General features: G+C 44.3%; 2 protein-coding genes, 1 long non-coding RNA gene and 3 other non-coding genes across 7 annotated transcripts in view; 1 reads left to right on the plus strand and 5 right to left on the minus strand.

The window, feature by feature from the left end:
• The window catches only part of LOC140361588 (CTP synthase 1), an 18,765-nt gene extending 11,534 nt beyond the window's left edge, over positions 1–7,231 (plus strand). Inside the window, exons 7-18 of the mRNA XM_072447310.1 lie at positions 1,358–1,438; positions 3,004–3,155; positions 3,226–3,358; positions 3,438–3,526; positions 3,596–3,690; positions 4,887–4,949; positions 5,023–5,066; positions 5,136–5,232; positions 5,296–5,351; positions 5,429–5,525; positions 6,889–7,033; positions 7,097–7,231. Of these exons, the coding sequence (XP_072303411.1) occupies positions 1,358–1,438; positions 3,004–3,155; positions 3,226–3,358; positions 3,438–3,526; positions 3,596–3,690; positions 4,887–4,949; positions 5,023–5,066; positions 5,136–5,232; positions 5,296–5,351; positions 5,429–5,525; positions 6,889–7,033; positions 7,097–7,148 (1,104 nt within the window). The 3' untranslated portion in view covers positions 7,149–7,231. The remainder of the gene's footprint in view (positions 1–1,357; positions 1,439–3,003; positions 3,156–3,225; positions 3,359–3,437; positions 3,527–3,595; positions 3,691–4,886; positions 4,950–5,022; positions 5,067–5,135; positions 5,233–5,295; positions 5,352–5,428; positions 5,526–6,888; positions 7,034–7,096) is intronic.
• An 899-nt stretch (positions 7,232–8,130) lies between these two features.
• LOC140361371 (uncharacterized) lies at positions 8,131–9,592 on the minus strand. Of its 2 annotated transcripts, XR_011927002.1 has the most exons (6): positions 9,545–9,592; positions 9,131–9,187; positions 8,834–8,911; positions 8,617–8,673; positions 8,354–8,405; positions 8,131–8,209 (listed from the first exon to the last, which is right to left on the minus strand). It is a non-coding gene; the product is annotated as an uncharacterized lncRNA (long non-coding RNA). The 2 variants fall into 2 exon arrangements; XR_011927001.1 differs by having other exon boundaries at positions 8,354–8,673.
• Positions 8,264–8,332, minus strand: LOC140362349 (small nucleolar RNA SNORD99). Its single transcript, XR_011927079.1, has one exon. It is a non-coding gene; the product is annotated as a small nucleolar RNA SNORD99 (small nucleolar RNA).
• Positions 8,733–8,802, minus strand: LOC140362330 (small nucleolar RNA SNORD103/SNORD85). The gene has a single exon (XR_011927060.1). It is a non-coding gene; the product is annotated as a small nucleolar RNA SNORD103/SNORD85 (small nucleolar RNA).
• Positions 8,976–9,111, minus strand: LOC140362333 (small nucleolar RNA SNORA16B/SNORA16A family). The gene has a single exon (XR_011927063.1). It is a non-coding gene; the product is annotated as a small nucleolar RNA SNORA16B/SNORA16A family (small nucleolar RNA).
• Positions 9,593–11,424: 1,832 nt separating the features above from the next.
• On the minus strand, positions 11,425–12,691 carry snapin (SNAP associated protein). The gene is made up of 4 exons (XM_072447082.1): positions 12,502–12,691; positions 12,374–12,420; positions 12,182–12,300; positions 11,425–11,708 (listed from the first exon to the last, which is right to left on the minus strand). The coding sequence occupies exons 1-4, from the start codon at positions 12,630–12,632 to the stop codon at positions 11,601–11,603; spliced, it is 405 nt and encodes a 134-aa protein (XP_072303183.1). The 5' UTR covers positions 12,633–12,691; the 3' UTR covers positions 11,425–11,600.
• Between the last annotated feature and the right edge of the window lie 127 nt (positions 12,692–12,818).

The following is a 12,818-nucleotide window of genomic DNA, read 5'->3' on the forward strand; positions in this document are numbered from 1 at the left end:
CATTCATTCACTGGGGGTCATTTATGGAACACTCTGTGGGGGGAGCCGGAGAGTCCTGCTGTGTGAATGAATCTGGCTTTAATGCTTTGACTATTCATTACAAAAAATGGAAGGAACCATTGAATGTTTAGAAAGATTGTAGATGCTACAAGTTACTTAGAAATGTGCAATTCTACCTTGTTCTATGTTTAGATGAATACCAACATCTGATCTTTATATAATGGATTAAATAATCAGATTGAAATACCATGTAACAGAGCTGTCAACTTATCAAGGAGGCTGTGTGAGATGTTACTATATTAAGACAGTAAATGGATGGCCCCGCCCCCTCAGCTTCTTCTTTGAGTTGAATCACTGACGGATAGAAACGTTTGAAGAGATTTGTTTTTCAAAATCTTTATGGCCTTTGCTGTCGCTGCATCTGACGCTCCGATTGCAAACTGTGCATGGAAAACTACATGTCACAGTAGATCTGAGGTGGCCTGTTGGAAGCGTTCACATTTCCAGCGATAGTGACAGTGCTGGACGCGATCGGGAAGGGCTTTTTTTTTTAAAATGTACCGATTTGAAATGTATTTTGAAATATATTTTTTAGCGTGAGAAAAGGCCATCAGCGCGTGAGCGTGAGGCAGGTCATACATGTGTGAGAGTCGACAGGTCTGATGTAAGATAAGATAATCCTTTATTGTCCCACATGGGGAAATTTCATTGTTGCAACGCAGGTAGATACAGAAGAACAGATCACTTATAGGAAGTCTGAAAAACACTTTCAGTAGAAGATCTCTTATAAAAATCTTAGGATGTCCGCCGGGATAACGTGACGATCTCCGGGTAAGACGAGGGTTCTCCGCAGTTTCATGACTTCCTCCTTTGTGTAAACGCGGTACGGCGCCCACGGGGGGGCTCGGAGCCGAGGAACATCACGACGACACGACGAAAACACTCAATAATCCAGCCGAACAAAGTCAAAACAATTAAAGCGAGTCCAACGTGTGTCCCGATCGTACAAGTAAAGTAGAAAAAATATTTACAAAAGAAAAAGCACGATAAGTGTGAAAAAAGTGTGAGAAAAGAGCAGAGCGTTGCACCGGGCTGCCAGCTGGACCGGCCCCTTTGTGATGTAAACGGTCACATCTGAAGTGAGTTGTGGGATTCTGACCGTTCTCACCTGTGCAGGTTTGAACTAATCATTGGCAAAGACGGTTTCTCGCAAATCTAATGTAATGGATTAACTGGCATGTTTTTGATGACCAAAGGGTTCTTATATTCTAAATATCTGATATTTTCAATGGGCCTTTAAATGTACCCTCTGTTGTCTCATGCCTGTAATGACCATGTATAATAATCTGTTTTCCAGATTATGTGCCGATGCACCACAGCTCTGGAAAACTCAGTCAAAGAGAAGATCTCAATGTTCTGCCATGTTGCACCTGAACAGGTAAAGCTCCTTTCCACTAGTGTTCAGGCTGAGCCGCAGCCTAATGCTCCACAATGAGTGTCTGTCTGTCTGTCTGTCTGTCTGTCTGTCTGTCTGTCTTAAAAGTGGATAAATGACAAGACGTGATCTAGTCAGACCACAGACTATAATGCGTGCACACAGCTACCACTAAATAACTCATGATTCAATTTAATAACGCCCAGAATCACACCAGCAGACGCTCGACAGTGGGAAAACAGATGAAACAATGTTCAGAGGGACTTGATTTGTCTCAATAGGTTCAGGGAGGATTTAAATACAAAGGGCTCAAATGTCAACTCGTTAATGACGTTAAATACAGCAGTTTCATCTCATTATTGATCAAAAGTAATTCATGTTTGCTGCAGTATGAATAAATCAGCCCTACAATTGCTGGTCAGAGCTTTACATGTCGGTCATTAGAATGAGAAGTGACCACACAGAACAGCAGCAGAATGAATGAATTCTTCTCAAGTTATGAAAGAATCATATTTAACGTTCAGCTGTAACTGAGGTTCAGCAGCATCAGGTTTTATCATGGAAGGTTCTGATTTTAAAGATGCACAATGTAACTTTTCTGGTGGAGGTAGAGCTAGAGCTGACCTAGAATGTTCCACAGATTGGCATATCGCCATGGAGACCAGCTGTTGGCTCCGCCAGGCTCAGTTACAGCTCAGAGTTCTTGAGTTTGGTGCTTGACTTTCAAACATCTCCATCTTTTATCCTTTTATTCTTCTCCAGGGTCGACAGAAATCTGAAGCTGTTTGATGTTTTAATTGAAATAAAGGTCTGTTTTTCCAAGTTTAACATTAGGTGAATGTATCGAGTAAGCGATTTAGGTTTAGTTCAAAAGATGATGAAAAGCCATGATGTTATTCTCAATTCATCCTAACTTAAAAATAAGACAAAAAGTGGGAAACATGTTCTGTTTTTCACACACTAAAACTCTGGGGAAGGACTACATTTAAAGCACTTGCTTTGTGCTTAGTAAAACTATTATTTTCTTCCCTGGCCTTCAAAGGTTCTTTTGATCTTAATCATTACCAACATAACAATTTATGGTGAGAAATGTTCAATTATTGCTTAAAGTGGCAATGAAGTCTTAATCTTTTCCTGTAAGGGGAAGAAGGTAGTTTGACTGGGATTTGGGGAATGTTGTTTGAGCTTCTTGAAATGAAGCAGGACACACGCACACGCACACTCACGCTCACACTCACGCTCACGCTCACGCTCACGCTCACGCTCACGCTCACGCTCACGCTCACGCTCACGCTCACGCTCACGCTCACGGCAGGTTTACACCAAAGATTATGTGGTAGGTGTTATGGTGTCTGTGCAAATATCACTTCAAATAGTTCCTTTGCCATGCCAGTGCACAACAGCACCACGTTCAATGTATTGTTGCCTTTTTTGTGACAAAGCACAACTTCACCCAAAGCCCCAGTAATGAAGTGAATGAAGGCACGTCAGCACCATCTCTAGATGGTTACGAGGACATTTGATGCCACTTGCTGCTTTAATTGCATTAACTGCATGTTGTTTTTCAGGTTATCTGTGTCCATGACGTCTCCTCAATCTACAGAGTGCCATTACTGCTGGAAGACCAAGGTGTGGTGGGCTACCTGAGCCGCAGGCTCAACATGCCCATCGAGACCCGCCCCAGGAAGATGCTCACCAAATGGAAGGAGATGTCTGATAGGTCAGTCACAATGTTTGACTAAACCTTACTCAAAACCATTCAGAGACAAATGAATGTTTCCCTTCTTCAGGTCAGACAGACTTCTGGAACATTGTTCTATTGCCCTGGTGGGAAAATACACCAAATTCCAAGACTCTTATGCCTCTGTTATTAAGGCTCTGGAGCACTCTGCTCTGTCCATTAGCCACAAGTTAGATGTAAAAGTAAGTGATTTTGGCTTTTACAGTAGCTCAGTTCATACAATGTTGAATGTATTCATTTTCTTTGGTGGTTCTTCTTTAGTACATAGACTCTGCTTCTCTTGAGCCTAGTACTCTTCATGAGGAACCAGTCAAATACCATGACGCCTGGCAGAAACTCTGCAGTGCTGAGTAAGACAAAATATGGATTACTATAATCTCATTTTTGCAGTATAATGACAATGGGTTTTGTGCTTTCAGTGGCGTACTAGTTCCTGGAGGTTTTGGTGTGAGAGGAACTGAAGGCAAGATCCACGCCATTGGCTGGGCCAGGAAACAAAAAAAGCCTTTCCTGGGTAAAGACAGAACACTCGTCTATATCCACTGCCTGTCCCAAAGAGTCAGAGTTTCATTCCAGTGTGAAGGTTATTGATTGATAGAGTGACCACTGCACAAAGAGAGTGACCGCTGCACAAAGAGAGTGACCACTGCACACTGCACAAAGAGAGTGACCGCTGCACAAAGAGAGTGACCACTGCACAAAGAGAGTGACCGCTGCACAAAGAGAGTGACCACTGCACAAAGAGAGTGACCGCTGCACACTGCACAAAGAGAGTGACCGCTGCACAAAGAGAGTGACCGCTGCACAAAGAGAGTGACCACTGCACACTGCACAAAGAGAGTGACCGCTGCACAAAGAGAGTGACCACTGCACAAAGAGAGTGACCGCTGCACAAAGAGAGTGACCGCTGCACAAAGAGAGTGACCACTGCACACTGCACAAAGAGAGTGACCGCTGCACAAAGAGAGTGACCACTGCACAAAGAGAGTGACCGCTGCACAAAGAGAGTGACCACTGCACACTGCACAAAGAGAGTGACCGCTGCACAAAGAGAGTGACCGCTGCACAAAGAGAGTGACCACTGCACAAAGAGAGTGACCGCTGCACACTGCACAAAGAGAGTGACCGCTGCACAAAGAGAGTGACCGCTGCACAAAGAGAGTGACCACTGCACACTGCACAAAGAGAGTGACCGCTGCACAAAGAGAGTGACCACTGCACAAAGAGAGTGACCGCTGCACAAAGAGAGTGACCGCTGCACAAAGAGAGTGACCACTGCACACTGCACAAAGAGAGTGACCGCTGCACAAAGAGAGTGACCGCTGCACAAAGAGAGTGACCACTGCACAAAGAGAATGACCACTGCACAAAGAGAGTGACCACTGCACAAAGAGAGTGACCACTGCACAAAGAGAGTGACCGCTGCACAAAGAGAGTGACCACTGTACAAAGAGAGTGACCGCTGCATAAAGAGAGTGACCGCTGCACAAAGAGAGTGACCACTGCATAAAGCCTCCTCCAGCTCGTCCTCACTCTCTGGGGGTCAGAGCTCTAGTACATTAGTTTCAGAAACTCACATCTTTCCCATGACCATGGTATTTGTTTTTCCACTTTTTGCCACTTGAACATATTTGCTTGTTTAATCTGAGCAGTGACTTTGACATATTGGTTTATAAACTGGTGAATGAATCTTCCTCTTCCCTTCTCCAGGAGTGTGTTTGGGAATGCAGTTGGCAGTGTGTGAATTTGCTCGGAACACTCTCGGCTGGAAAGGTATTTCACACACTCGAGATAAAATGAACTCAGGCTTTTATATTACATTTTAATTCCGTTCCCGCTTTTACAGATGCAAACTCAACAGAATTTGACCCTGAATCCAAACATCCAGTGGTGAGTTGAAGCGCTTTCTTACAATATTAAAGGTGAACTTACTTATTTGACAGTCATTGTTTGTTCCAGGTGATTGACATGCCAGAACACAACCCGGGTCAGATGGGTGGCACAATGAGGTTAGGGAAGAGAAGGACCATCTTCAAAACCAACAGCAGTATCCTGCGTAAGGGAATTAGAATGTATTGATTTGAATGTATTTGTACTGATGTAGTTCATGGGTTTTCAGGCAAGCTCTATGGAGACGCCGACTATGTGGAGGAAAGACACAGACATCGTTTTGAGGCAAGTGTTTTCTCTGTACAAGGTGCATAACAAAACGTACTGGATGTAGTGACTAATACTTCTATATTCTGGTGTAGGTCAATCCAGAGCTCAAGAGCTACTTTGAGGACAAAGGTTTCAGATTTGTGGGACAGGATGTTGAAGGGGAACGAATGGAAGTGATAGAATTGGACGGTATGTGAAAGTACACATGCTTCTCAGATTAGAGGGGCGCAGAGCTGTCCCACGGGGGCGCGAGAGGCACATTATGTATGACAGATGTGTTTGGACAACAGAAAAACGGCCAGTGCCAACGCGGTTCATTTCTAAATATGAGAGAGCAAAAGTGGGTCAGCCGGCCTCTGTGCCCTTCACGCACGTTCCCACCTCTGTCCGGCACGTTCCCACCTCTGTCCGGCACGTTCCCACCTCTGTCCGGCACGTTCCCACCTCTGTCCGGCACGTTCCCACCTCTGTCCGGCACGTTCCCACCTCTGTCCGGCACGTTCACACCTCTGTCCGGCACGTTCCCACCTCTGTCCGGCACGTTCCCACCTCTGTCCGGCACGTTCCCACCTCTGTCCGGCACGTTCCCACCTCTGTCCGGCACGTTCCCACCTCTGTCCGGCACGTTCCCACCTCTGTCCGGCACGTTCCCACCTCTGTCCGGCACGTTCCCACCTCTGTCCGGCACGTTCCCACCTCTGTCCGGCACGTTCCCACCTCTGTCCGGCACGTTCCCACCTCTGTCCGGCACGTTCACACCTCTGTCCGGCACGTTCACACCTCTGTCCGGCACGTTCCCACCTCTGTCCGGCACGTTCACACCTCTGTCCGGCACGTTCACACCTCTGTCCGGCACGTTCACACCTCTGTCCGGCACGTTCCCACCTCTGTCCGGCACGTTCCCACCTCTGTCCGGCACGTTCCCACCTCTGTCCGGCACGTTCACACCTCTGTCCGGCACGTTCCCACCTCTGTCCGGCACGTTCCCACCTCTGTCCGGCACGTTCCCACCTCTGTCCGGCACGTTCCCACCTCTGTCCGGCACGTTCCCACCTCTGTCCGGCACGTTCCCACCTCTGTCCGGCCGCACGCACGTTCCCTTCAGTTGTTTCCTCCCTCCACTTGTTGAGCCTAAATTTGAACTAGCTCTGATTCTGACCACTCATTTGGCGATCTAAAGCATTTTAGAATATGTAAAGAGAAAGTAACACTCGTCTCTTGTCATATTCTAAAATGCTTTAGATCATTTGATGATCTAAAGCATGGTGTTAAATATGAAACAAGTGCAGCTCTGTGTATGTCATCCAGAGTGACGGAAGTAAAACATCTAATTAACGTAGCATGCCAATTCTGCAATGAGGGTCTAAGTTGTGCCAGCTTCACGTTCAAACCTCAGTCAGTGAATGACACAATGTTTTAATTTAAATGCTAATTATTACCGTTATGTGTAATTAACTTCTTGAGGCTGTAGATCATTTCTTTTGATCTCTTTAGGGGGACATACCAGAAAATGTTTTAAGTAATTGTGGCAGAGCTGACATTCTTTTCCCAGATCATCCATATTTTGTTGGCGTGCAGTACCATCCAGAGTTCACCTCTCGCCCCATCAAACCATCACCACCGTATCTTGGATTACTTCTGGCAGCAGCGGGGAAGCTGCCAGGCTTCCTACAGAAAGGCTCCATACTGTCTCCACGGTAGTTACAGTAGTTGACGAGCAGGAAGGAGACATTTACTTAACATTTGCACATCCTTTTCAGAGATACATACAGCGATCACAGTGGAAGCAGCACGCCGGACTCTGAAATCTGAGTTTGCAGAGGTCAATTTCTAATGTATGGTTTATTTTAAATATCCAATCAATTTTGTAACCTTAAAATAAATGTTTTACTTGACTTTGCAAATACTGCATTTATTTTGCTCTGCCAAGATGTTTTCCTTGAGGCATGTTAGTCACTAAGCTTTGATACTTTAAGGCTGGTGTAATCTGCAGCAAGTGATGTCAGTTTAAGGCAAGTTTATTTGTAGAGCCCATTTAAAACACTTCACACTAAAGTAAAAATCCATTAACCTAAACAATGAACTACAATAACAGGGTAACGTGTTTAGTGCAACTCCCTTTTAAATCATTGTAAAGCTTAATTTAGAACAATATTCACATTTGCTCCTGCGTAACGTTAAACTAGGACTATTCAGTCCTTTAAGTTATATTTTAGCGGTTTAAGCAGTTGATAGAATAAAGCAGATCCTTTAACCTAAAAATTAATCTAGTGCAACCTGCTTGGATTAATTTCTTTTAACCGCACGAGTGACTAGTTTGTTGTGACACTCTCCCTTTAGTGATACTTGTAATTTATTTTTATAGCGCTTTTCAGTGACCCAAAGACGCTGAACATAAAGGGGGGGGTATTTACAGACAGGGGGAACAGCACATACAATACACTACAGCTAAAATGAACAAGACAGGAGAAAAAGATGGGGATGTAACAGGGGGAGAAGAGGCAATAGGCGGGATTTGAATGTTGTGAGGGAGAGTGGGACATGGGGGGAGAGAGTTCCAGAGTCGGGGTGCTGTTCGAGGAGAATGCTCTGTCCCCAAAAGTTGAGTCGGGATGTTGGTGCAGTCAGGGTGAGAGAGGAGGATCGGAGAGCTCGGGAGGGGAACCTTGTAACCCTAGACACCTTTAGTTGCAGTACATCCATTTACCAAAGTTAGCATTGTAGTTGTGGTTCTAGATAAGCACAATTTACCCAGTTACGGTTTTGTTACTCTAGAGATTCATAAATTTTATAGAGAAAGTAGACAATAGTTTTACAAGTTTATTGGGAAATTAAGATTCTGCACATTTGGGCACCTTTTAGTCTCACAGGACCTGAAACAAATTCACAGGTTAGCAGACTATCAACTTCAGTCAAAGTGTCTTAGTTTCTGATCTCAGTCCCATATCCGCTAGTGTCATCCAAAAGTCACCATGTAGTGGTCATCATTGATCAGTACAGTCCATCCTGTTGCTCACCTTTAAACAAAGGCGATCACGCCCACACCAGTCTTTAATGCTCCTTGTACTCCTACAGGGGAAGAACAGTCAGTATAGGGTTTCAACAGAGCAATACATTAAACTATTGCGGCGCTTTATTTGTCGGACAGTAGAGTGTCTGCATATGGCACGGGAAAGCCAGAGCAGTCAAAGACCACCCAGTATTCTGGCACACACTTGGAGAACCAGCACTACAACCAAGCACAGGTCCTTAGGATGCATGCCCTTCTGCACCGACTTACCTGTAACATGAGCGACTGAACATGGAGACGGGCTCGCGTTGTTTCTCATACGACTTCCTGGAAAGAAGCATTAATTAGCATCTTTGAGATTTTAAAGGCAACTTTCTTTAGTCTAGCATGGCTCAGAAGAGTACATAAAGTCTCATCATCTTTATAAGAGAGGGCAAGGGTGTCATCACAGCCATTAAACTAGCAGTAAAATTACACTCCACATTACCTTTTTAACAGCAAACTCAGTCCATGTGTTGACTGGACTCATGTCACACCAGGTGTGTGTTGAAGTGATGAGCAGCACCTACGAGAGAATGAAAACACATTTAGCACACAGAACACATTTAGTACATAAACTAGTGACGGTTTCATGTTCTTTCCCAAATTGTTGCTCAGACAGTTACATTGAACTGAAAAGCGACCGTCGGTGAAAGGTTTACTCTTGGCACACTTTTGACCGTCCACTGCTACTAAAGAACATGAACGGCTTCGATGGCGCCTCACAGTGACACGTGACACTTACGTCTTTTCTCCCGCCGGCTCCATCGTGTCGTGCTGGATGCGCGGATGTTTATCAGACCTGTTCACAAAAAAAGAGGCCAAATAAAGGGTAATGTATGTTTATAATCCTTGTACTGCGTGTTTCCCCCCCCCCCAGAGCCACCGCTTTAAGTTGTGACTATGCTATGCTAGCACGTACACATTTAACTGGTTACGGTTTAGAACAGGCATTAGCTTTGCGGAAGTTACTGCGTTGTGAAAACTTTGCCACAATACTACTACTAGCATGTGCTACTAGCAGTAGCATGAACGGTAGCACGAGTTAGCCTTAGCCTACTTTTGTTCGGACTTAGGGCCTGCCAAACGTTCTTTAAGACTTAAACTCTAAACGTGAGGTTTTGCAGCCCATAATTCAACATAAAAGAACGTCACAAACCTTAACAAACTTAGTTGGCTCTCTCCGATGTCACGATGAATGAACACGAGGACAGAGAGACTGAGAAGCGGGCAGCGCGCGCTTATATACACCATGGTCCGTTCCGCCCCGCCTACTTTTTTCTCTGGTGTAACGTCATTTCCGGTACCAACGCCTTTCTGGCATGGATCTAAGATAAGATAAGATAAGATATTCCTTTATTGTCCCACATGGGGAGATTTCATTGATACAACGCAGGTAGATACAGAGGAAAAGAACAGATCACTTATAGGAAGTTTGAAAAACATTCTCAATAGAAGATCTCTTATAAACAAAAACTCCTATTAACTATTATGTCATCTTTCTGGTGGCACCATGGGGGGGGGGCATATATATATATAATATGTCTGTTCTTACTTTTCTCATTTTGGTTAAAACTTTTGATTGCCTAATTGTGTTCAATACGCTGTTCAAAGGGATGCCACTTATAAAATCTCCGATACCATTGGAATAATTATTGATTTGACCATTAATAATTTTCGATTGTTTTTTGTGTTTGACCAGAGAGTTTAAAGCCAAACAAACACATAACACCGAACCTAAAATCTCACCATTAAATTGATCAAAAAGTAGGTGAAGACCATTCCTAATGAAGGGCCCCAGGAAACTCCCCGGCCACTCCTGGCTCCAAAAGAACTGGACACACCACCTCCCCCGTCTACCACACCCTCCTGCTGCTCTCCACGTGCATTTTTCAATTTTCCCACAAATCCACTCTCCCACATTCGGCATTCAAATGAGTGAATGCAACAAGACATCTTTAGATCATCTACTAAAAGCAGCCAGACAAAATGGAGCAAAAAGTCTGACGTCAAAAAGTCAAAAACAAAAACATCACATAACTATCATAAGTCTCTTCAGATCAACAGAGCACCATGTGATCACAGTCTGAACTCACATACCCCACGCTGGTGGCTCCATCTCTGGTGCTGTTCAGTTCAGTTCTATATCTTCCTGAGCAGCACCTCTGCCTCTCCTTGTGTTTTGAGCATGTGCTTTTTACCTTCAAAAGTGCCTTTGTACTGCAGGTCTCCTTTAGCGTTTGCAGCCTTCATGATGCGCTGTTCACATCTTGGTAAAGAAACCTTATTATCAGGTCTCGTGGTTTATCAGCTGCTGGTCTTTTTAGGCCCAGGTGATGTGCCCTTTCTATCTCCAAGTTTTCAGTATTTTCACCTTCTTCTCCTTTCGGTTGTCCCACAGGCCTAATATTGTTCCTGCGAGATCTGGACTTCAGATAGAGGATTTTACTTTTCATTTGTTTGACCTCACTACCTCGGGCGCAGCACCAGCAGCTCTTCTGTATTGTATCTGCCCAGCCTCACCTGTGTGTGCTCCATCTGCTCCTGCTGCATTTGACTCTTTTATGTTTCATCCCATTTGAGCACGCGCTAATCGCCTCTGTCGGATCCGTAGCATTCCCAGTCTTGAGTTTACCGTGTTTGCGTATCTTTTGCTCCTTGTTTTTTGGGATTTTGTGACTTAAACAGTATTTTTAAGATAAGTCTCTGCAGCAACAGAGCGCGAGTTCCAACTAATGACAACCCGGCAGTCCGTCACCATTAAAAAAAAAAAAATCTTATTAAGCCATCAGGAACACATATTTCTTGTAATTATTTGAACATCAGAATCACAGTCAACATATTTGATTCATCCCCGAGCGGGCATTCTGCTTGTTTGAGGTGATTCTGCAAGTTTGAGGTGATTTGACCAAATGTGGAAAAGTTCCAGGGGTTCGAATACTAATTGTTGTACAAGACACAGCCGGAGCAGTCAAATAAAAGCATTTATTTTCTGATTATTTGTTACATCTGATTATTTGTCAAGGTAAATGTGATGCGTAGGTTCACTGGGAGAATATATGAGATACCTCAGAGTGTCTCAGAGTAAAAAAGGGACCTCAGGGTGCACCTGGATGTGGGTAAATGGAGGGAGTCCAAGACAAGCACATTCGGGTAAAGTAAAGGGAGTACATATGGGGACCTCAGGGTGGACATCAGGAACACAAGAGAGGACCTCAGGGTAAACTGGGGGAGCGGGAGGCAAACACCCCTGAGGTCTCCAACATAGTCTTTCTGCGCGCAGTTTCCTTGGCCACATTGTGGTTAAGTCTCCGTAGACGTTCCTGTAGACAAATATATAAATATTATTATGGGTTTTAATGCCATGCTCAAATAATAATTAAAGACACTACAGGATAAATTAAATTAAGCCGTAAATATATGGAGTTGTATAGAGTTAAAAGTCTGTATGCTTAACTGGTGGGCAGGTAAACTCATTGATATATTGCAGTGTAGTTGAAAAGGTATAGTTTTTGGGATGATGGACCTTTTTGTTTCTATATATTCATGTAAAACTGGATTATTTTCATAATGCATTTACAAACTGTGAAGTTAATAATGATGATTCCTTTGGATTTGTAATTGGGCTCAGCACTTTACATTACTCATGGGGGGCAGAGAGACAAACACCAACATGTGGGATTGAAGGTGAAAACTCAATTTCTGAGCCACTCCTGCCTCAAAATGAGATAACTAGTGGTTAAATTACATCACGAAGATGAGATCCAAATGAACCACATTGGTAATAGTTGCTCACCTGCGCGTTCTGGAGGATGTTGTTCACTAAAACCACTCTCCGTCTCGCGTTCAGCAGCTTTTTCACGTAAGGGTCCAAGTCCAGAGCAACCCTCTGGTGCTCATTGATTCGACATAACTCTGTGAATCACATGATGCCACGGATTACACGAAGGGAATGTTTATTTAATTCAACTGTGACCAGAGAGCCTACCTGTCGCTAAATTATCTATGTGTTCTCTTAATTCCACTTGGCTTTCTCTGTGCATAATGGAAGAGAATAAAAGCCCATGAGATAAGAGCATAATAACACGTATGGAGTGAAGTGCGGAGCGTTTGTACCTGACAGAATGCACGTGCAAGTCCAGCTGCTGAATGGCGGGCTTCATAAGGTCAATCAAACCTTCTGCCAGAACATCTTTACCGGGGGTACTTTCTATTAACGCCACTGAAGCCATTTCAGTCGAAATCATACGCTGTAAACAACGGTGACGGCAACCGGAAGTCCTCCGTTCACCCGGAAGTGCTTGGTTTATCACGTGCCCATCATGGATCACTTCCGGATGCACCACCGGCCGAACTAGCTAATGCTCCATTTTAAGAGAAAGGCTCGGCTCCATAAGCGTTTGTCGCTTATTAAAAAAAACACCCAACAACAA

The sequence above is a fragment of the Eucyclogobius newberryi genome, unplaced genomic scaffold (genome assembly GCF_026437365.1).
Source record: "Eucyclogobius newberryi isolate DKJ021-1_F unplaced genomic scaffold, fEucNew1.0.hap1 SCAF_16, whole genome shotgun sequence".
NCBI lineage: Eukaryota > Metazoa > Chordata > Actinopteri > Gobiiformes > Gobiidae > Eucyclogobius > Eucyclogobius newberryi.

What these genes read in the sequence shown, in the direction of transcription:
- snapin (XM_072447082.1), bottom strand. Translation starts at nt 12,632, where the DNA reads ATGATTTCGACTGAAATGGCTTCAGTGGCGTTAATAGAAAGTACCCCC. An exon ending in TTGCACGTGCATTCTGTCAG is followed by an intron (nt 12,421 to 12,501) that starts GTACAAACGCTC and finishes CATTATGCACAG; the next exon opens with AGAAAGCCAAGTGGAATTAA. An exon ending in ACATCCTCCAGAACGCGCAG is followed by an intron (nt 11,709 to 12,181) that starts GTGAGCAACTAT and finishes ATTTGTCTACAG; the next exon opens with GAACGTCTACGGAGACTTAA.